Here is a 22,606-nt window from a genome sequence, read left to right as displayed (position 1 = left end):
TTTGGCGCAGCGGATGAATTTTGATGAATGAATTTTAGATTTTGGTTTACTGAGACTGGGTATTGAAATGTACAGTAATTTCACCATTATAAGCTGCACCATTTTGACTAAAATTTTGCTCCCAACCCAGAGTGCGGTTTACACTCAGGAGCAGCCAATATATGGATGAGGTTCAGAAATTTGCCAACCTGGAAGTGCGAACCCGCAGCAGCCCCCAACTGAGCCAGTAAACCCCACGATCCCACGATTGTTACTAATTGGCAACTTTGTGAAAGTTGCACACGGATCCTCGCTGCGAATGAAAGTACGGCTTATAATAATCCAGTGCAGCTTATATATGGACCATGAATGAAATGTTTCCAACACCTGGAGGTGTAGCTTATAATCGTGGAATGACTGTAGTTTTTCCTGGAGATGAGATTCTGGTTTATGGAAATGTAGTTTTGCTGGAGGACTCTGGCTATCCTGATGGACAATGCTTATCGTGCACTTATTGCTGGGTGTTTCCTGGACTGTCTTCATAAGGAGCTATCTCTGCTGGAATCAGGTCTATTAGCATGTTAGTCAGGGCCATTTCCACTGTTGTGGCACTGGAATTCTGTGAAGCAATCCTCCTTTCCTGTTTGTGGCTAACAACTTTCTTTATTTCTTTATCAATATAACCATTTTAATTCACACAAATCCTAAGTTAGCATGAATTACTACATAACATATATCACATCACCTGTGTTAGGTGTTACCCTAAATGTGCACACTGGCACCTGCTTTTAGGAATCTAAATCAAGATTTTCCTTTTTGGGTATGAGCAAACTCTTTCTGCTTTCAGTCTCCTGGATATTTTAGATGACCGAGGGGAATGTGCATTCCTGTAATTGGAGGTTTAACTACGTATTTCTTTCCTTGTTTACTCATTTTCTCTCTTTACCATATTTTATTCTGTTATGTTCTAGGTTGGCCTTTACCATATGAACTAAAAGATGGTGCTGAAGTCCAATATGACACAAGAATTTGGTGTATTTATTTTTTTTGGGGGGGGGCAATGTAGATAAATTTAATCCTGATGAGGTCCCTTATTAATGATTTACAGGCAAAACTCCAGAGTTTAAAAGAGTAGAAGTGGGAATAAGTTAACCCAGTGAGAGCTGCAAGCATGTCTGGCAAGCCAGTGTGCATTGCAGATTTTGAGGAGTATGCTAAAACCTTTCTGCCCAAATCAGTGTACGATTATTACTGCTCTGGGGCTGATGACCAGGAAACACTGGCAGATAATGTCGCAGCATTTTCCAGGTAGGAGGATGATTGAAGGCTGGGGTGGGAGGCAGGGGGTGTAAGTTCTGCTTTATTGGTAGATGTGGTGCAGTTTAAGATTTTTCTCTGTGAACAAAACCTCAGTTTTTCTGCAACTTCTTTCTATTTTAGCAAAAAGACTCTCAAAGAACTGATTTTCAGGACAACTTTCTCTCCCCTTTCACTCCTCCACCTAACATTTTCTGTCAAAAAGCAGTCCCTAAAATCCATTAGCACCTCTTTAGCTTTGCCTGCATCTGGGTTCTTTTGTTAACAGAAATTCTCTCCAGAGTCCTTCAGCTCCAGTATTTGATCAGCCAGTGAAAATGTAATTTCTGCATTCCAGGTTATAGTGCCATCAAGGAATTCTTGGAATGGGGTTGTACTTTTTAGGTTCTTGGTCAGTTTTGTGTTTTCCTTAGTTCTCCTAAACTGAAATTAGTTCTGTGACCTTCCCAGATGAGAGCTGCAGGGCCCTGCAGGAATGAGTTGCATTTCCCACCTCTGAGGTGAGCTGGCAAAGCCAGGGCTCAGTCCTGGGTGGCCCAGCTGTGCTCAGGGATTTCCAGCAGGAGGTCAGCCCTTCACCAGGACTGTAAATGCTGGAAACTCTTTTAAACCAGTTTTGACAATGACAGACTGTTTGCCAATCAGAACTGTTCTCAAAACCTGGGCTCAGGTCACCCTTAGCCTCAGAAAGGCTAAGCCCACAGAGTCAGTGGGCACTTGCTGTGAAATTCAGTGGAAGTGTCACAATTGACATCACATCAGTTGGTCCCCCACTCCCAAGTGTCCCTGAGCAGGGCAGAGGGAAGGAGCAGCTGGATGCTGCTCCCCTCAGCCCAGCTGAGCCCAGCCAAGCTGCTTTAACAGCTGCTGACATCTTCCTTCAGGGGCTGCTGGTGCAGACGTTTAACCCCCTGCACTTGTCTTTTCGAAGGCTTTGTTTTCAGTTCCTCTAACAAACCAAACTATGACTTTCCTGTTTTATCCTTAGCCTTTCTCCCTCCCTGCTTTGCTTTTCTGCAGTCCTACTCACTGCTCCAGTTGCTTTTCCACAGGCTATGGTCCATTCGGCTGCAAAACTGATTCAAGTTGAAGGTTGTGAGAAACTGTGATCGTGCATTTTGCAGAATCTCAAAGGTCAGAAATGGGCCCAGGACCTTAATTTCAAGGACACATGTAGAAAAGCTTCATAATGTCGAGGAGACAACCCACCTTCACTAGTAATTCCAGACCTCCTAGCTCCATGTAGAAGCTGCCATCACAGAAATTTCCCTGCTTAAACACAAGCCAAAATATTGCCCTGAGGATGAATAAGAGCAGGAGGGGATGGAGTAGCACTCACCTGATTTTTTTTATTGTACCTTTTTTAATGCTTCCAGATGCTCTGATGCTACTTGCCCTCATAAAACCAAAACGAGACATTAAGGAAAGGACAATCCAAGGAAGTACTCGCAGGCAGTAAACTGCAGGAGCAGTGAAGGTTTTACTTGTAACTGCTGAAGCTAATCATGATGAGGTGGGATCTAAAGCTGCCAGGGACATTCTAACAAAGAGCTGGGCATGTTCCTTGCTGTGCTGGCATCAACAGAGCTGGGTGTGTTGGCAGGGAGATAAGGGCAGCTCTACTCTGAAGCTGTTTCCCTCCACAGGGATGGATTCCTCTGATAAGAGACCTCCTTACACTGGGCTTGGCTGCCTGTGGGGTTCAGGCTTACCTCCTCTTTTCTGAATCTTCTATCAGATATTCAATAAAACCCTCCAGTTTTAGGAGTTCAAAACCGTGGCATTTGAAGGCAGGCTGGGCCTGAAGGAGATGTTCATTAGCAGTGCCTTGAATGGCCTGAGATGTTAAAAGAAATCAGTGACATTTGGTGTGGCTGAAAGTCCCTTAGTGCTGGGTCCCTGCCCCTCAGCAGTGTGGAGATGGATGAAGGGACTGGGAGGTGTTTGTGTCTTTGCTCTCCCTCCCTTAATATTTATCTGAACTAAAACAAGATCCCATTTTCTCAGCACGTAGGATGCTGCCATTAACAGTCCTTAGACCGCGTTTGCAATGGCTGCCTGGGGAATACATCCCCAAAAGGTAGAACCTGCTATAAAGGTGTATTTTGGTTTATAAGACCTATTTGACACGAGCGACTTTGAAAAACCTTTCTTTTTCCCTTGGATGCTGCTGGGAGAAGCATTACCCAGCTGTTACATATGGGGAAGTGCTGCTCTGACCCTCACACAGTCCTGGTGTTTGTACCTGTTCCTGACTGCACCTTGTGGGTAAATGGAAAGTCAGATGGACTTTACACTCCCGATGCAAAGGTCACCAAGGCAGATAATTTTGTGGAAAACAGGAGTATGTTCAGCTTCATTTCCCATTGATTTCCCCTGTCAGAAGCTTGGTTGCAGGGCTCAGTTGGATTTTAAAAGTTTGCAGTTTATTTAATAGAAATATTTATAAGTTTAAATGAAAGAGAAAGCACAAAACTGAACCAGAAGCAGAAATTGTCAGTCTGTACCTTATAGTGCAGGTTTATTCAGGTGAGATGTGAGAGTGGAAAACCAGTGCTGGGTTCATCTGTGAGTTCTTTATTATTTTTTTTGGCAAACAAATGGTTTCATTTCTGAAGAAATAAATAGATGATCTTATTAAGGACTAATATAAATGTTGTTATTAAGAACTAAGCTAATGGATGGTTGTGTTGCTGGATCCTGCAGTATCTTTGGAACACTTCATGCAATTGTTGGAGCAGCACAATTTATTTTCATTGGATTATAAAATGAATGTCTTGGTCTTTTGACCTTGGGGTACTTTGTGTAATCAGGTATCACAGTCCAAACTGCCTCCACAAGGGCGGTGTTTAACAGCAGGTACAGCAACTCTCCCCCAGCTCCCAGTTCTTCTGGGACTGAGGGAAGAACCAGCACTGGGCTGTTGACATCAGTGTGTTCCTGCTGAGGCCAGAGAAGTATTTCTTATTCCTAGTTCTCAGATGGCCCTGGTAGAAGTGAGGCATTAAGGCCAGAAAGGATGATTTGGGATGGCAGAGCATATGTCATTCCCTGTGGTGTGTGCCTGCCTTCACCTTGGGTTTGCTCTGCATCCTCGAATGCCAAGTGTCCTCCCAACCCCTTCTGCAGCTGAAATCCCCTCTCCAGCTGTCACAGAAGTGAGGGGCCTCAATGGAGAAGAGATTTTTGTGACACCTTTAGCTCGATGGCATTCAGGAAATCAATCTTGAGTCTCCCCTCTGGCCATGGCATGGCACGGCACGCCAAGGATGGGGGGATGTCGGGGTGTGTAGGAGCAGGCTCCTGCTAATCTGCCCTGCCACAGAATTCCCAGAGGCCTTGGGAGAAGCTGCCTTGTTCTGTCGTGTGCAAGAAACAGCAGCTGCTGCTTCAGCTGTGCCAGCATCAATACAGGCTTGCTGCAAGTGTGTTACCTTATAGCAATTAAAGACATTAAAATAGCTACAGAGGTAATTTGAATATTGGTTTAGAAAGCAAGGCTTAGAGTGGGAGTGGGTCAGACAAGTCTGGGAAGTTAATGGGGAGAAAAGGAAAAGAATACTTGGAATAATAATTTAGTTATGTTGTTGTGATGTCTTTCACCTCAGATTTCCAGTGCACCGTGAAGAGAGTGTGGAGGGCAAGATGTGCTGGGAGGGAAGATAATTTTCCCCAAGGAAAAGCAGCTGTTGCTTAGCCTGGCACAGCACCAGCCCCTACTCCTTCTGAAGGAAACTGCAGGAGAGAGAGGGGCAGCAAACTGGTTTGGAGGCTTGGTCTGAGCAGTATGTGTTTTCCCAAATGTGCTTCTTGCCCTGCAGCATGAGGGGATTTGGGATAAGTCATAGAGAAACAGGAGGAGTTGCTTGAAAATATGGTGCAGTTTGAAAATGTCAATGTTTTTCCCAGCTGAAAGCAACCAGTGCTTCCCTCTTACGCCACTGCAAAGTAATTTACAATCAGAATTTTTTTTGTGCATGGAGAAAAAAAATGAAAAAAACCCAAAAGATTAATCCCCCTTCCTTCCCTTTAATCCTTCCTTCAAAGCAGCTTTTAGCTGAAGTTGCCTAAATCAGGAGTGTTCACTGCCTTCCTCACTGCGGCATCTGCCGCTTCCAGCTGGGAAGAAGGATGCGTTCACTCTCAGTTACTGATTGCAGCACACAAGTGTGGACTTGGCTAGAAAAAGATGTGGGTGAGGAGTTAAAAAAATTCCAAGTCTTTTTCCAAAATATGCAGGAAATGTTTCACTGAAAGACTTGAAGGAAGCAGGTGCTGTGTGGCAGCTGAATGAATGTGTGCCCTGGTGACTGGGAAATGCTGCCCCTGAGGTTTCCCTGCTGCTTTTAAGGGCATTTCCCTGTCCAGACAATGCCTGGTTTCAAGTATCTGACAAACTTAGAGCTGTAATACCCGAGTTTCCAAAGCAAGATCAGGTTTTATTAAAGAATGATGATACTCAGGGAGTGAACCTGTTTGGTGTTTTTGTGGGACCAGTCAGTTCTGGGGCAGGAGCACTGACTGGATGTTGGTTGAGAGGATGTGACCAGATAAGGGATCTCTGCTTGGGACTGCATCATTGCTCTTGCATGCACTGCTGGGAGAATTTGGGCTCCTCCTGTTTCTCTTCCCAGCTAAAAGCACCACAGGGATGTTGTACCTCAGGACTGACCCTCCCCGGCTGGCTGTGAGATCGCAGTGGCAGGTACCAATCTGACAGGTCAGAGAAACCAGAAACCTGGGGAAGAGGGAGATGCTTCATATCCTTTATGCTTTTGACTGTATAAATGAACGAGGTTACAAAGGGATTTTTGTACTCAGAGCAGAGTGGAAGCCTTTGGAATGAGGGTTAGGAAAAAAGAGGGGAAAGAAGTCATGTTTTCTTTGTCCCACCCTCAGCCCATCCTCCCCTGAAAAATAGCAAACTGTTAGAATGGCATGAAAACAAGTGTGAGATGTTCCTGCCGTGTGTGTCTTGGCACCGAGCAGCACAGCTGAATTCCACAGTCATACATCTCCTTCCAAGCATCATAAGTGTCCTTCTCCTCCCTGGGGAGCACTGCCTGGAGAGCTGGCACAGCCCCAGGCTCCAGACCTTCAGAAAGGTGGGGGAAATGTCTCTTGATCTTTCTATAAAACAGAGATTTTTGTCTTTGACCCCCTGAAATGTAATTTTAATACACAAGCTCAAGCTCACCCCTGCTCCCTGTCTGGTTCTCTCTCTGTGCTGGTAAGTATAACGTTATCAGTCTCGAGCATTCTGGTGCTGAGCAGTTGCTCAAGTTCCGGCAGTATTAGACCACACATTTGTAGTTCTTCTCTGTAATTACAGTTCAGGAGCCATGGGAGCCTTTTTGGAGGGAGGGAGGCCTCAGTGAGAGTTTGGTGCTTGCAGGGAGGCTTTGGCCTGGCTGAGCTCTCCAGAGGCATCCCCAGGTATTGCACCCCCTCTTGTGGCTTCTAGTGGTGGCCTCAAGTGCTGTAACAACTCCTGGGTGGTGGGGCAAAGTCTCATGGCACAGATGTCTCCTCACAAAACTTTGGATGTTATGGTGTCTAGTTGATCCTGTAATAGGGATCGTGATCTTGTGATGCTACTTTGGGGGCTGGTAGGGAGGTGGGAAGGTGAATTTCTCTGTGTGCAGATATGCTGCAATAACCTCTAATTTCAGGTTAAGTGTGGTTTAGTTTGCTCTGGCTTGGAAAAGGGAGTTTCAAGCAGGCAGGCCAGGCTTGTGTTATCCAATAATCCCAAATGTCTGGTACCCATTTCTGCCCCAGGGCTTTCAGGAGGCTGAGACCCACCATGAACCCCATTGTTTTATAGCTCCTGTCTATCCTTTCAAACAATACCAGCTAATAATGTTCAAGGGGTCTTTGCCTCTTTCACTCTCGCTGCTCTTTGATCTCTCCAGGTTTCGTGCCCTGCAGGGGTTTTGCTGCAGCTCTGGGATTCTGTTCCAGCCCCAACACAGCTTCCACCGTGTGCCAGCAGGATAACCTACTCTTGCCCATTGGGAACTGCACATTCCCCTCATGCTGCAGCTGTTTGAAATCCAATTTATCTGTGTGTGTGCCAGGTGGAAACTGTACCCCCGGGTGCTCAGGGACGTGTCGGTGATGGACCTTTCCACCTCAGTGCTGGGGCAGAGGGTCACCATGCCCGTGTGCGTGGCCGCCACCGCCATGCAGCGCATGGCTCACCCCCGCGGAGAGACGGCGACTGCCAGAGGTGAGCTCTGCATCTCCCAAGGGTATCCCAGCTGGGCTCCTTGCCCCTGCCTGGGCTTGAGTTACTACTCGGGGTGACCAGGTTGATTCTTATTTTTTACCCTTTCACTCATCCGAGTGTGGTTTCTCTCTCTGTGAAATGAAGGATGCCAGCAGGGAATAATTTGTTGAATATAAAATCTACCTACTTATTCTATACATTCTATGTAACTATGAATATTGTCTCAGCAACACCTTTTCTATTAGAGAATTGATCTAGAAATTCTGAGGCCTTTGTTTACCCGGGAAAAATCCTTTCTTTGAAGACAACTCTCTGAGAGCACCCCAGGGAGGCAGTGAGATAAGGACCCCTCTGGGCTAGAAGCTGCACAGAGATGTTGCCAGCACAGAGGATGCAGCTTAAAAGGATATTAACCAGAATTCAGATGGGGAACTGTCACCTACTCATTTAACTCCAGCTGCAGAAAGGCTCCAAATCTGATCAAGAGATGTGGGCTGTGCGTTTCAGTGCTCCAGTGCTGAAAGGAAAAGGGTAAAAAACCTAAAAAGCTATATTAAAAAAAAAACCCTGTGCATGGTTGGGTTATCCCTCTAACAGCATTTCCATGCCCAGTGCAGCAGATACTGGTGTGAAGTGAAATTCTCAACCCTGCAGTGGGAGCTGCTCTCAGTTCTCATTGCCGTGATGTGCACGGAGGTGGGTTACTGTAATCTTTAAAAAACACACCTCTCCAATTTTACAGCATTTTTGGACCCGCGTTTTCCCCCTTCCCAGGAGCTTTATTATTGGGAAGCCGACGCTGTTGTTGCTGTTTGTAAGTGCCGGGGCACTCCACGCGATGGCGCTCCAGCACCTCTGATCGCTTTGGGAAGGGCCCCGTGGTGCTGTCCCATCCTTTGGCAGCTCCTGAGGCCAAGATGTGCAGGGAGGAAACTCTGAAACATTTAGTGCAAACGTATTAATGCAATAGTGAGAGCGAGATTTGAAACACAAAATCCAGGAAACACAAAAATTCCCACTGATGCTGCAGCCCAGCCACATTTTAAGGCATAAATCTACAATGGCATGCAAAGTTAAGCGGTACAATAAGGCTGAGTATCACATTTTCGAACTTTAACACGTGATTATTGCACTGAATGTTGCTAAGTTTTCATGCTGGACAACTTGGTGTACTGGCACCAGTTGGAATGTGTGGTCCTGTAAACTTATCCAGCGGACCTGGTGAATTTTTCATTACTTTCAGAGGAGGGCAGTATTAAAATCACAGCCTTAGTACTGCATTGGCATTTGGGAGAGAAAAAAATGGCTTTGGTTTTGTGCTGTTAGAGGTGGAGCAGGGCACTCAGTGCCAAGCTTTTGGTTTGACCTTATACTATGACAGGAATTAGCTGTAAAGTACACATTTGGCTTAAAGGTTCTCTTAAACTTGGGATACTCAGGATCAGGGGGTTTACCACATCAAAATTCTCTTCTGTTCCAGAGGTAGCACAGAGTTTAAGTGAGCAAACTGTTGGTAGCTTTAATTCAGCTGCTCCACCGGTTTGCACAAGCCAAGGAAGTCTGATCCATTGTCCTGTGGTTTCTGCAAAGCCTGGCATGCTCCATGAGGCTGGCTTTTCTTGGCTCAGGTGTGCAGGAAGTGCTGCATGAAGTGGTGCCTCTGCTGTGGCCATGATCCTTGAGAAGCACAGTGTGGCCTGAGTCCTGCCCCTTCCCAGGCAGTGCCCTGGCTCATGTTGGGGACAGAGCAGCTCCCAGAGGAGCCTCCCTGTGTGCCATGAGTCTGCCTGACTGGCCTTGAACCACAAGAGATAATCCTGGTTCACACCACGCTACCCTGCAGATCAGGGTGGTGAAGAGGGCAATGACAACTCCTTCCCTGAGCTCCTGGTGTTTTGGGAGCAATGCTTGAGGAGTTTCCTGGAGCTTCAGCCTCTTGCTTGGAACTTCTCTGCTCTCCTGGCAGGTTTGCCCACGTGTTATGGGGTAAATGTCCCTTCTAGGGACAAGGGCTTGTCATGGTGTCCCTCAGAACTCCCCGCCTTCACAATTTCTTTTTCTGGGGCTTGTCAGGGTTTTGGGGGCTGCTGCTTCCTGAGGGATGCTCTCCTGCAGCAACCAAGCTGGTAGAGAGGAGTGTGCACCTTCCCAGAGCAGGCCAGGGTCTGTCAGCTCACCTGAAACTTCCCTTCATGGGCAGTTCTTTTGCAAGAGTAAAGAATCTTTTCCAGGAAAAACATCCAATTGTAATTTTAAGACTTGCTGGTGACAGACCAGCCAACACAAGTTATTCCACTCTGAGCAGGATAAACTGCAGGCATGGTCAAACCTTGCACATCCTCAAATCCAGGTGTTGGCCTTACTTGTCTTCCTGTTAGCTAGACTTTAAAATAATAAATGGATTTTTAAAAAAGTCTATGCAGGCTGTAATAAGGTTGCTCCTCAGTTTTCTCTTCCTTACAGAGAAAGCTCTCTTGTCCTTGAAACAATTTCATGCACCTTGGCAGTTGTCCCAGTTTTTCTAGGTCTTCCTTCAAGTATATTCCCTGGCATTTTAGTTGTAGTTCATCAGTGTATGTGGCAATTTTCCAAAGAATGGATTTTCTGTTCAGTAGAAACTGAAAAATTGGGAGGAAAATTGTTTTGGATTAACTGAAATGTTTCATTTGATCCAAAACATAATGTTTTATTTCATTTTCCTACTGGCTAATGCTTTTAGCTGTAGTTCTGTTTTGAAACAAAAGTGTCAGCTCAGGATAAAACATTTCCATTTTGAAAAGATCAACACATGACATTTTGACTTAGGTGTTTTTTTCTCATCCTTCCCACTCCAATTTCAACCTTTTTGACTAAAAATATTTGCCAAATTCGATGAATAATCTTAGCCACTAAAGAGCAAAAGGTTGTTCTCTAAACACTTTTCAATAGAACCCTTCTGATTCTATGGGATCTTTTTTTCTTGCTTGTCCATCAGCAGATTCACTGTTCCTCCATGCCAAGGCATTCATTTGCCACTCTGGCTTCATGCTGTGCTTGCAACCCAATGTGATCCCCATGTCAACAGGACCCACCTCGAGCACACTGACTCAATATCTTGTGCACCATCCAGCTGCCCAGCAAGAAATAGCAGGTTTTTGCAACCTTAATTGATTATAAACAGATTTGTAGCATTATTTTATTGAGATTTGTGTTTATATTCCTGCTTATTCCATATTGCATTTACTGGGTAGTTTAAATTCCGGTATTTTCACCCCACAGCAGCAATTGCAGTGCCTGGCTTTTCCATGAATGGCTGAACATCAGGCTGAGAACCTGACTGTTTTCTTGGGCAGGTCTTTTGTGAACTGTCACAGTTCAACTGAGAACAGTTGCTCAGGGCTGCAGTTTTTGTGTTTGCCCTCTGCAACTGCACTCAAACCACTCTGCAGGCTGCTGCTGACGCAGGCAGGGTTTCACCATCACCTGTGACATGACTGCACCGTTTGCTTTGCCAAATGGACAACAGGAATATTGACTGGAAAGCTATTTTTTCTCCCTGTTTTAGCTGAGTTTCTGGCAGCTCTGTCATTCCCACTAGAGAGGGAGCAACACTTTTGTTCCTTTGGCTCTTAACAGGCTGCTATTCGGCTTTTTCTACAATGCTGAGCACTGAAATTTGGGTTTCTTGTGCCCACCAGCCATGGTTATAACTGGGAAGGAGGCATTTGGCCATTTATTATATTTTGTGCTCATCCAGAGTGAAAAGAGCAGGACTTTGTACCCACCTGTTACCTATCTGGTGATCGAAAGATGAGGTTAATTTTGTGATATAAAAGTTAATATCAATCCAGGGTCATGGAGAGGACAATATTTACATGGGACAATGTGTACATGGCCTGGGCTGACCTGGCCTGGATTCCCCTCAGAGAGCAACGTGGCTGGGGGACTTTGTGCTGCCAATGTGCCCAGGCAGATCCCAGATCCGTTCTGCCCACGTGTCCCTTTCCCTCCAGCCTTCCTGCACAGCTGACAAAACGCGTTCTGTCAACGAGAGGAGGGCAGGCACTGCTCGCACGCAGGGTTTTGGAAGGCCTGAGGGAGGAGAGGCTGACAGGGGTCTCTCAGCCAAGTGTGGTTTGTCAAGAGAGTAATGTGAAGTTTTTTAAACAGCTCTGTTTCTCAGGAGTTGCAGCTCAAAGAACACGGCTGCTGCTCCTGAGAAGTGCCACTGTGCCAAAAGGACATCATGTTGATCCCAAGGAATGCCCTCTGGCCCTTAGCTTGGGATTCATTGATGGATTCAGGGAAAAATGCCTGCAGTTGGCCAGGTTTTGACTGCTGCAGTTTTTGACTGCTGGGCCCTGGAGATGCCCCTAAAAGGGAAATGATGGGAATTTGCCCAGCTAGAGGAAAAAAGCAAATTCCCATTCCCATACAAGGTAACCCCGTCAAAATCTGCAAGCTTGAACTGGGCTCCTCTCCAATGCCCTCCCTGAAGGATTCTTCCTCTGAGCTGCCCACAGGGACAAATTCCATACCCTTCCCAAACCAAGGAAGGCAGTGATGCCCCATCAGGTGGGGGGAGGATGCTCTGAGGGTTCAGGGTGAAAAAAGGACTGAAAAAGGTCACTGCTCTGTCCCCCACTGGACTCCCAAGTGTCTTCCGTCCCATTTGTTGCTATATAAAATACTTCACTTGAGTTCCCCAAGAGTGAAGGGCTTCAAACTGCCAAGGAGCAGGTTTGGATTAGAGATGAGGGAGAGATTCTTTACCATTCTGTGATTCCATGGACTTCCCCAGCTCCCTGTGTGTGGCTGCTGCTGCCATGGAGCCCAAGAGGAGCCTGCAGGGTGTACAAGGGTGATTGTGTCCTTTTGGCAAGGCTCAGGATTAAAAGAAGACCTGGAAAAAATAACGATAAAAAACAAACAACTAAAAGCAATTATGAAATGGCATGAGGAAAGGCTGGTTTACAAAAACATCTCAAAAACTCTGACAAATGTCACACATTGCAGCAAGAGCATCCTATGGGAATACGGCTGTAGTTGGGCTGATTTAAAATAATAAATAATTTGCAGCACCTCAAAAGTGCAGTGTAAAATACAGTTGTTAGAGGAAATTAATTGCTTCTGTTTTCTTCAGCTGCAGGTAAATGTGTGAGAAATGTATTTTTAGAGAAACCTAATTTGAGGTAGGAAAAAAACCCCAAATAACCAGGCAGCACTTTCAGGCCTCTGTATCTCATGGTTTTCAAAGTCTAGAAAATTGTCAAAATAAGCTTTAAAATTATCAAGGTCAAGCACAGATTGACCAAAACTGGAACTGGAAATTTCTAGAACTCTGAAAAATTTTGTCTGTGAACTTTGGATTTGCCTGAGAGATCTGAATTATTTGTGTTGAGCTGGTGCTTCACCAAAGAGCTGTGAACTTTACAGGAGAGACAAGGGGAATTTTATGAGGATGCTTGCATGAAAATGCCATGATCCCATTTGGGATGGCTGAACTCTCATTGAACCACACTGCTTAAACCTAGTCTTAAATAAGAGAAAAGCATTATTTTCACTGTTCCTACATATGCAGCTAAGTTGAAAGGATATAGTGATACATATCTGGTAATTTACATCTTCTCTTCACCCAAAATGTTTTATTGTGCAATTTCTAACTAAATTTTTGCTTTTGCAACCATAGGTCTGTAGAGGTAGATGTGGGAATAAAAGGCAAAATCGAAATAAATGATACCTAAAGGGAGATTGAACCATAACATTTACATTTCTCCCTTATCTGATGTGAGGGTTTTGCAATTCCTGGGTTCATAACCCTCCCGTGCATTCCCAATATAGAGGGAACTATGTCCAGTGATTTAAAGGAGAGGAAGGGAATGGTTATGAACTAGAGAGGTTTGGGTGATTGCTGCTGTATTTCCAGTGAGGGAAAACTGGCTGGTGGCCCTGGGAGGGTGTAACCAATTTGTTTGAATAGGCTGATCATAAGTTTCCACTCCAAAAGGCTTGTAATCCTTATTTAATAAAATGTTGTCATAAAGACCACTTTTTAATTCCTCCATGGGCTGGGGATGATGTCTCAAAACAGACGTCCATTTACATTATATTTTTGAGTTCTACAGCATCTTTTCCTTTATTTTACAGTAAGTGACAGATTACTCCAAAAAGAAGAAGTGATAGATTCATATAAACATATCTGTATGAGGACCTGGTGCAGCCTGGGTTGGAGCCTGCGTGGAGGGTGATTTTTGGGAGGCAATGTGACAACATCCAAAAAGCTGGAAGCCTTAAACGCGTTATTTTAACTCTGCTGTTTAAAGAATCTCACTTTGCGTTCCTCCAGCGTGCCAGGCCGTGGGGACAGGGATGATGCTGAGCTCCTGGGCCACCTCTTCCATCGAGGAGGTGGCTGAGGCAGCTCCAGGTGGCCTTCGCTGGCTGCAGCTGTACGTGTACAAGGACCGGGAGGTGACGGAGGCGCTGGTGAGGAGAGTGGAGAGAGCCGGATACCGCGGGATCTTCGTCACCGTGGACACCCCGTACCTGGGCCGGCGCCTCGCCGATGTCCGCAACAAATTCCAGCTGCCCCCGCACCTCAGGTACCTCTGCTGCTGGGGCAGGTTTGTCCTGGGCAGCTACTCTGTGGAACTGTGTGTGTATCTCATGCTGTGCTTGGGCTGGGGTCTGCTTCAGGCCAAGACTAAGCTTTTCTGACTGCTCACACACTGTGCAATGTGAGGGTGCAGGCTGCTGAAGTAAGAGATGTGCTGGTGTTTTGTACTTCTTAATTAGTTCTTTGTCTGGAGTTTTATTCAGAGCCAGGATCAAAAAACACAGAGACAGATTTTCTCATGTTTGGGCTTAGTTGTTTATTTAAATCTTACCTAGAGTACAGAAAGTTCAGCAACATTTCTAGCCACCAGCTAGAAGCATGCAAAATGGAGATGAACTTAACTAGCTACAAGGTTTCTTAAAGATAAACAGTTCAATTTTTCAATTGAAACAGTTCAACAATTCACTATTTTATACTTTTAACCCAATAACCAAAGTCCCATGACCTTCAGTGCAGCACTAACTGTTCAACCAGAAGCTGCTACCTGAAATCATGAAAAATAAGGAAGATGAACACTGAAAAGAAACATCACCCAAAATTTATCATTTTGTCCCATACCTATTACTATATTATAAAAACCTCAAATTTAAAACCCTTCACCATGTGAAATTACACACTTCTATTTAACTACACACCTGTGACTTTAACTCCATCACTCAAATTTGGAGCCTTCTCCAAAGCCTCAGGTCAAAAGCAGTGTTCTCCAAGGTGTCAGTGCCAGAAAGCACAGAGAGCTCAAAAACCCCAAGTTTCTGGGATCCAACAATATGGGGTATTTCTTTAAGCATGTGTCAATGTATTCTTGGTCATCTTCAAACCTCAGCTGGGCACAGCCCAGAGCAACCTGCTCTGATGTTGAGCTGGGATCCAGCAGCAGAACTGGCTGGGCTCCAAAAGGGGCCTGGACTTAGGCAAAACCCCCTTCCAAAAGATCTTGTGGTTCTTTCTGTACTGTCCTATGACACTACTCTGGGTCCAGGGCCATGTTTCTACCAACTGCAGAGCTCCTTTTTGAGCAACTCCAACTCTTCTTTTGCTCAAATACAGAAACACATGGCTATTAGTCTTTCTAAATTTTCCACGAGGAAAATTTTTAACCCAAAGTGTGTTTTGGGACATTTTCTGTGTCTCAGAATTTGTGACAGCATGATTGACTTCAGCACTAGCTCTAGTTCCTCCACGCTGCAGCAACAATGAGGAATTCAATTTTAACAGAGTTAAGCCAGGATTTTTACTCTTACAATGGTGTTGTAAGGGTGCTCCTTTGCCTGGCCTTTTTGTAAATATGAATTGATAGACTGTAGAGACTCCCCTGATAAATACATGCTGAAGTGCTGGCACAGTTCTAGCAGCCAAGGATTGACTGGAAGCATATTTACTTGATGGGATATCCAGGACTTGAAGCTAAAAATCTTGCGAGGTTCTTGCATTTAGTTCTTGGTAGCAACCACAGTCCTACCATTGCACATGTTAGAATTATGAGCATAAAAATGGAGATACAGAGAGAGAGAAAAAAAGACAGCTTAATGTATTTTGAGGCAGATAAACTTTGAGGTGAGTTCTGGGTGAAAGGTAATTTGAATATTATTAATGAAATGGAATTGTTATTTCTATGTCTCCAATGATTTTTGTGTTATGCTGTACACACATTGTATGTAACATGTACTTAGCAAGAATGACATCTAGAGGTTTTTCTTTTTCCATACTATTCGAAAGGAAGATGAACCATGGGGATCTGCAGTGAATCTGATCCCCTCCCTCACTGGCAAAAACCCCTCCAGAGCTGGGGGTGTTGGCTCTCCATCATGCACTTGTACTTGCAGCTAAGAGATGAAAGCTGACAGAGCAACCTGAGCTGTGCCCTGATTTCTGTGTTAAAGTACAGTTTTAGGAGATAAGCACCAGAAAGCAAAAAAAACCCTAACACATCTAACATGAAAATGTACCACATTGGTAAGTGTATGCCATGTGTTGTAATTGTGCTAGAGAACTGAGTTTGGCACATTATCAATATACACTGACCTTTTACTTTAGAAGATAAAATTAAATAATTATTGAAATAGCTGATTTTTTAGGGGCAATAAAGTTTTAAGGCCTGGGCTTGAGGAGTTCTTGAATGTGAGTCCAATAACCCAAAGGCATTTGAGGAAAGAAGGAGAGCATTTCTGAAGCACTTTGACCCCAACTGCCCAAATATAACAAGGTTTTGAATGAACTGTATGAAATCACATGAAATTGGAGTAATCCTTGAAGGTTCCAATTAATCACTGTAGATTCTTGGGCAGTGCTTTGTTGCAGAGGCCATGGTGAAACTCTCCTAGCGCGGCGCTCTGCTCATTTATGTGATAACTTTTTCTTGGCTTCGGCTTTTCAACAAAGTTTCAAAGCAACAACAAGGTGCCATTGTGCTCTGAAATGTATATAAGGCAACATTCATCCAAGTGTTGATCTGCATTTTCCAGGCCAAGAAAAACAACAGTTATTTATATAATCTTATCCATGGTTCTGTTTTTCTCTGGGCACCCCACCCTCCACAAACCAACAGCTGAAAAGCTGGATCTTGCTGAGAGCCCTCTCCTTTCTTGTTTGCTTCTGGGCCTGGAGCTGAACAGAAAGCCATGTGAAATGCTGCTTGTTGCAGGCATGAAATCAGCAATGAAACCAGCCAGGTTCCATGCAAAAACACTCATGCACTTCCCAAAATGTGAAATGTGAGTATTGAATAGCTCCATGTAGAACAGGACACAGTTTCAGAAGAGCAGGGTAATTGGGACATGGATGTGCTAGAGCCTGTGTTATTTTGTTGCTGAAAAACCCAAATAACAGCAGTGTTTTCACATGGGTTTCCTTTCCTCCCTACATTTTACAAGGAAAAGGGACACAAGGTAAACAGGCTGGCTGTTGGCCTCATTGAACAGATGAAAACTGTGAATTCTTTGCAAGGCTTCATGCACATCCATCTATTTCATGGTGCTTAAGAAAACTTGATTTCTTCCTTCTCCCCTCTACTTCCCTGATCCCCTATTCCTCTCATAGCTGAATTCCCTTTATTTGAAAAACAAAATCCAGCCTTATTTTTTTGCTATAGAAGTCAGACTATTACCTTGGGCTAGAGAAACTTGCCCCAGAGTTATCACAAAACCATCACAGAAAGATAGAAAGCCTTGGGTTGGAAGTGCCATTAAAGATCCAGTGCTTATGTTGATTATCAAGTGCTTTGTCAGCCAAAGGTTTTGGCTCACTGAGGAGTGGGATCTGACATGCTAGGATCAGCTGGTTTTCCTCCTGCCCTGCAGTGCAGCAAAGCTTTAACTCAGATATATTGACTGCTGGCATTTGGGATTGATTGTGGCCACAGCAAATCTTCTTTGAACTATTTTTTCTGTCTTTTGTCACTTTAGCTTAAAAAACTTCTCGAGCAGTGACCTGGCATTTTCCTCAGGAAAAGACATTGGAGCAAACAGCGGGCTGGCTATGTACGTTGCTGAGGCCATTGATGCCACCCTCAGCTGGGAGCACATCAGGTGGCTGCGGGGGCTGACCTCGCTGCCCATTGTGCTCAAAGGGATCCTCAGGGGTGAGTAGCTCTGCTGCTTCCAGGGGAAGGCAAGGGAAGAGCTGTCACTTCCTCCTGCACCATTAGAAACCCACCAGTGAAGGTGGTTGTGGAAGCAGCTGCTTAAATAAGTGCCTGGTGTTGTCACCAACACCACCCTTAATATTATCTTGCCAGTAATTTTGCAGTGGACAAAATCATTTGGCTAAAGAATTTCTTACTGATGAGTTCTGGAAGATAACAGAGAAAATAAAGGCTAGCAACCAAAGTGGCTGCTGATCCAAAGGGATAAAATGTTTTGCTCCAACATTTCAAACTACTTTTCTGGTCTTATTACTTAAAGATAGAACTTTTTTTTGTATTGAGGCAAGAGTTTGGAAGGCTGAAGGTGGCTTTGCATAAGCTGGCAATGCTTTTCTTAGTGATTCCCTCATTGTGGTGTCTGCAAGCTCCCAGTTATGGAGGAACACATCCTGTTTGTTTGGGCTTTTTTTCCTAGCTGATGATGCCCAGGAAGCTGTAAAGATTGGGGTAAATGGGATCCTGGTGTCAAATCATGGAGCACGACAGCTTGATGGGGTCCCTGCTACTGTAAGTACTGATGCCAACATGCTCCAGTAATCTCTGATTTTCTCTGCCTTTTGGCTACTTGTTTGCTTTCTGTGAACATATGGAAGCTGGAGGAAAAACCTGGAATAAGTGTCCTATGCCTTAAGCCATGAGTAATAACCTCTCTCCACTTCCCTATGTATGTCACATCATTCTCTGAGTCAGACATAGCCTTTCCTTGGTAGATCAAATTGGAAAATCTTTCAGAACTTTTTCCCACTCTCCTCTTCATTTCTTCTTTCTCATCCTTTTTTTGAAAAACCCTCGTTGCCATTTGCAGCACACTGAAGGTTGTATTAGTGTTGTTTTACCCCTTTTAGTATTCTTTGGAGGCTTCTAAAAAATTACAGTTAAGGAACAGCTAAAGGCAGAATGAAACTCTCCATTTTTCTCCTTTCAAGTATTTTCACCTTTGGAAAAGGGAGAGAGTGGTTAAATTACAGTTTTTCCTTTTTCCTTTTCCTTGTCATGCTACCCCATGACTTTTCCAAAGGTGAAAGGGTTTTGAGAATTTCTCAGTCGGCAAAAGAGAGAGAAGTAAAGGAAAATGAAAAAGTATGTGCTCAGGATGAAGGAAAAAACCCAAAATTCCAGTCATCAGTCATCTTGCTTCATTTGGTGTGGGAAAGCTGCACAAATAAAAAGAGAATGAAAGGGAGGAGAATCAAAGCCCAGTTGTGCCTCTCTGAGTATTTCCAATGTGTTCTCAATGAAAAACCTCCTGTGTTCCATGATGGTTCCCTGAAGGGAGAGGGGAACAGGTCCTCTTGTTACCTCCTGGGAATGTATTCCCCAATTTCACTGAGAGTATTTGAAACTCTTGGGCAAGCCTATGTGTGAGGTAATCCAACAGCCACAATATATAAGGTTGTTAAAAGCATCATTTTGAGGAAGGTGGGAGAGCTCAAGAAATACAAATTAATTTTTGACAGCTGCAGCAGAAGAGAAATTTGCAAACTCCTCATTAGGGGTTACTCCTTTGCCACACCACAGGGCAGAGAACTGCTAAAGCTGATGTGGTCCCTGGATTTATGGTACAAAGCACAACACTTCACAATGCTGTTTTTATAATGTATCTGTATCAGATCATGTTAAATGGTTCTGATTTAGAAACATAATAATTTGCTTCAGTTTCATGGCATTTCAGATTGTGAGCTGAACCCAAGCTGGTCAATATTTCTAGTGTCTAGTTACACATTGAGGAAATCTATGTTTTAATTATGGTTTGCATCATGCTTTAGTTATTAGAGCACTTTAATGTTGGTACAGTTTGTCAGGATGTAGAAAGTGGTCTCTGAATATGGAAATAGATCCAAAATATGTCTGGCAAGAGAGCAAAACCAAAGGGAGGGGGAAAATCACAGCAAGTGCCAAACTTCAAGAAAATTTTAATCCAAATCTAAAAACAAACTGCACTTTCAAGTTTTTTCCCCCCATCTTCTAGTGATTTTTATTCATTAAAAAGGAAATTAATTACATCCGTGTTTGAAAGATGTGAATTTGTGTGTCTTTTGTCTTACTTCCACACAGTTTCCAATCTCCTTAATACTTGGCTTCTGCTGGTGTTCCTTTCCTGATTTTCATGAATAGGAACTATTTAGGTGGCCTTATAGGAGAAGTTGCCCTGTAATTAATGCTCCAGGCTTGAATTCAGGAGGCTCATCTTTTCACTGGGACCTCTTGCATGGCAAGAGGAATTACTTAATTCCCTGGTTACTTATTTGTAATCTGAGAACAGTAAAAATACTTTTCCCCCTTGCTTGTATCACTGGTGTAGGGTATAAGTTGAGAAAGAGGATGAGCAGAGCCCAGTGAAAGCAACATACATGTGCATTAAAAGAAACTATTTCCTACCTTGCTCAAAACTTAGAGGAAAGTTAATTTTTTTTATACTAAGAAGTTTTTCTCCATAGTAATTCCTGTAATTAGATGCATTTTCAAAAGGGAAAATACATTAATTGAAATTTTCCAGCCAGCTCTTAAGTTCCTCCAGGCTTGTGTTTCTCTTACTCCTTGTCTATAGGAACAGTGCATGCTTCTGGGCTCCTGAGCTGTTCCTCAGGACAAATGAATGGGAAATTTAAACAGGGGAGCAAAGACAATTATTTAAAAAGTGAGCTGATTCAATTTCATCCCCAAACTAGTGAAGACTGGAAATTTGGGAGGCACCACCAAAAGGCTTCCTTAGTGCTGCTTTGGTATATTCTGCACAAGAATCAGGTACTGGCTTGTGTCAGATGATGGCCATTATGTGAGACCCTGCTGGTTCTCATTCTGTTTATGTGACTCTCCAAATAAATTTGACCTTTGCATGTACCTTCTACCCTGCAAAGTCACTGCTGGTTCTCAATACAAAGCTGTGTTATTTGGGTGTAGATTTAGGCATGCAACTGCTCATTAAGATGCTGTAAAGCTTGGATCCTAAAGAATTGGCTCAAAAAATCCATAGGGTTTCAGGAGCAGCCAAGCTGTGTTCCTGGTTTCTCTCTTTTAGATTGATGTGTTGCCTGAAATCGTGGAGGCTGTGCAGGGGAAGGTGGAGGTGTTCCTGGATGGTGGTGTGAGAAAAGGCACGGACGTTCTCAAGGCATTGGCTCTTGGTGCCAAAGCTGTTTTCATCGGGAGACCTGTCCTCTGGGGATTAGCTTATCAGGTAAGTGAGGGAGAGCTCAAATGCATGACTTTAGATCCCTACACTCACTGTTCAGCCTTATTCCATACACATATGTGTGTCTGTGTGCACAGAGTATATCCAGACTGTGTGTGATCCATCTGTGTGCATCCAGATCATCTGATTTGCTGTTTGCTAAAATTTGCCATGACCAGCCCTCAGGATTTATGTTTGTGCATAAAACTTTTCTTGACACAGGTATACATGTCTATACCTACACACATAGACATTGTCTCCTAATCTCCCAGGGTGAAGAAGGAGCAAAAGAAGTTCTCCAGATGCTGAAGGAAGAGTTTCGCCTGGCAATGGCACTGACAGGTGGGACAGCAACATTTCGTCTTTGTAATCACATTTTCTCAGAGCTTTCATTTGCCCCAGGCAAGATGCTATAGCAACCTTCATTAGGGGAATGTTTGCAATCTAAACAGCTTAGTCTGTGGAGAAATTGGAAAAAGACTTGTTATCCCAACCTTATAAATGGGGAGCTGAGTAGATTAGATGAAAACATTATTTTGGGTTTTTTTTTCACAAGGAGAGCAATAAATCCATAGAAAATTAGTGGCAAATCTTTGGTCACTAAGGGGTGGATTTGATCTGACAGAATGTAGATTTTTGTGAGACAGAGAAAGAAAGGCTTAGAGTGGGTTGGAAAATCAGGGGATTGAACTGATCTGCAACTTCTCCTCCAGGATGCCGGAGAGTAGAAGAAATTGGCAGGACGCTGATCCGAAGACATCGAGTATTGTTTTCCAAGATTTAGGTCTGAAGACTCTTGCCTTGTGGGTTGCCTGTTGTGCTTCCAGACAAAATCCAACTGCATTCCCTCTGTGGGCCTCCTCCTGCAATCCTGACTGAGGGAATGCTCTGCTTTGTAGGAGATCACTTGTTGAGGAAAGAACTGAAAGCAAATTTTACAGGTGTTTCCAAATCTCTCAGGCTCTTAAGGAGAGCTGCTACACTGGGAGGTGTGATTAGAGATGGGCCTTTATCCAAGACCAGCACAGAAACTTCAATGTGTATTTGCAAATGTTGATAATTAATTTCTATGCCTGAGAGTAATTTAGCTGTTAAAGTGAAACTATAAACAGAAATGTTTTGATAGCAAACAGAAATGCTGAAATTTAAAATGCAAAGGATGCTTCTTGCTCACTGTTTAGAGAAACTAGACTGCAGATTGTAGAGATTAAATCTTGCTTTCTTATGAACAGAGTGTCCTTACCCTAGTGACTTTATAAGCATCTGGGCTTGTGGCACGTAGGCTGTAGGAGCCCAGAGGACTCTTTGTTGGAAGGAACCAAAGAGCAAAGCAAAACTGGAAATTTAGCTGCTTAAGTGGCACAAGCCCCCCTGCAGCCAGCCAGCTGTTATGTACGTGCATTGGATGTACGTCAGATCCTCGACTAATGCACATCCCTGTAGCCCAAATTGTGCCAGTTGCACCCACCTGGAACTCCAAGACACATTTGTCACCTGGATTGATTTGCTAACAGTGGCAAGGGAAGGCTGATGCTGCCTGGGACAGTTTGTAGAATTTTCAGCCATGTGCAAAAGGGAAACTTGAATAACTGAGGTATTAACCCATGACTTGGGAAGAGCCTTGGTGACTCTACTGAGTTTCCATGCACACCCTTAAGCCAGATAAGTCTT

General features: G+C 44.1%; 1 protein-coding gene across 1 annotated transcript; it reads left to right on the top strand.

The window, feature by feature from the left end:
• Positions 1–1,150: 1,150 nt before the first annotated feature.
• HAO1 (hydroxyacid oxidase 1) lies at positions 1,151–22,005 on the top strand. The gene is made up of 8 exons (XM_033055728.1): positions 1,151–1,287; positions 7,377–7,528; positions 13,854–14,109; positions 17,525–17,700; positions 18,179–18,270; positions 20,783–20,941; positions 21,208–21,277; positions 21,649–22,005. Exons 1-8 carry the CDS (start codon positions 1,151–1,153, stop codon positions 21,717–21,719), a joined length of 1,113 nt encoding a protein of 370 aa, XP_032911619.1. The 3' UTR covers positions 21,720–22,005.
• The last annotated feature ends 601 nt before the right edge of the window (positions 22,006–22,606 follow it).

Source organism: Catharus ustulatus, chromosome 3 (assembly GCF_009819885.2).
Source record: "Catharus ustulatus isolate bCatUst1 chromosome 3, bCatUst1.pri.v2, whole genome shotgun sequence".
Classification (NCBI taxonomy): Eukaryota; Metazoa; Chordata; class Aves; order Passeriformes; family Turdidae; genus Catharus; species Catharus ustulatus.
Note: the sequence above shows the minus strand (reverse complement) of the source record. Positions and strands in the feature narration are given on the sequence as shown.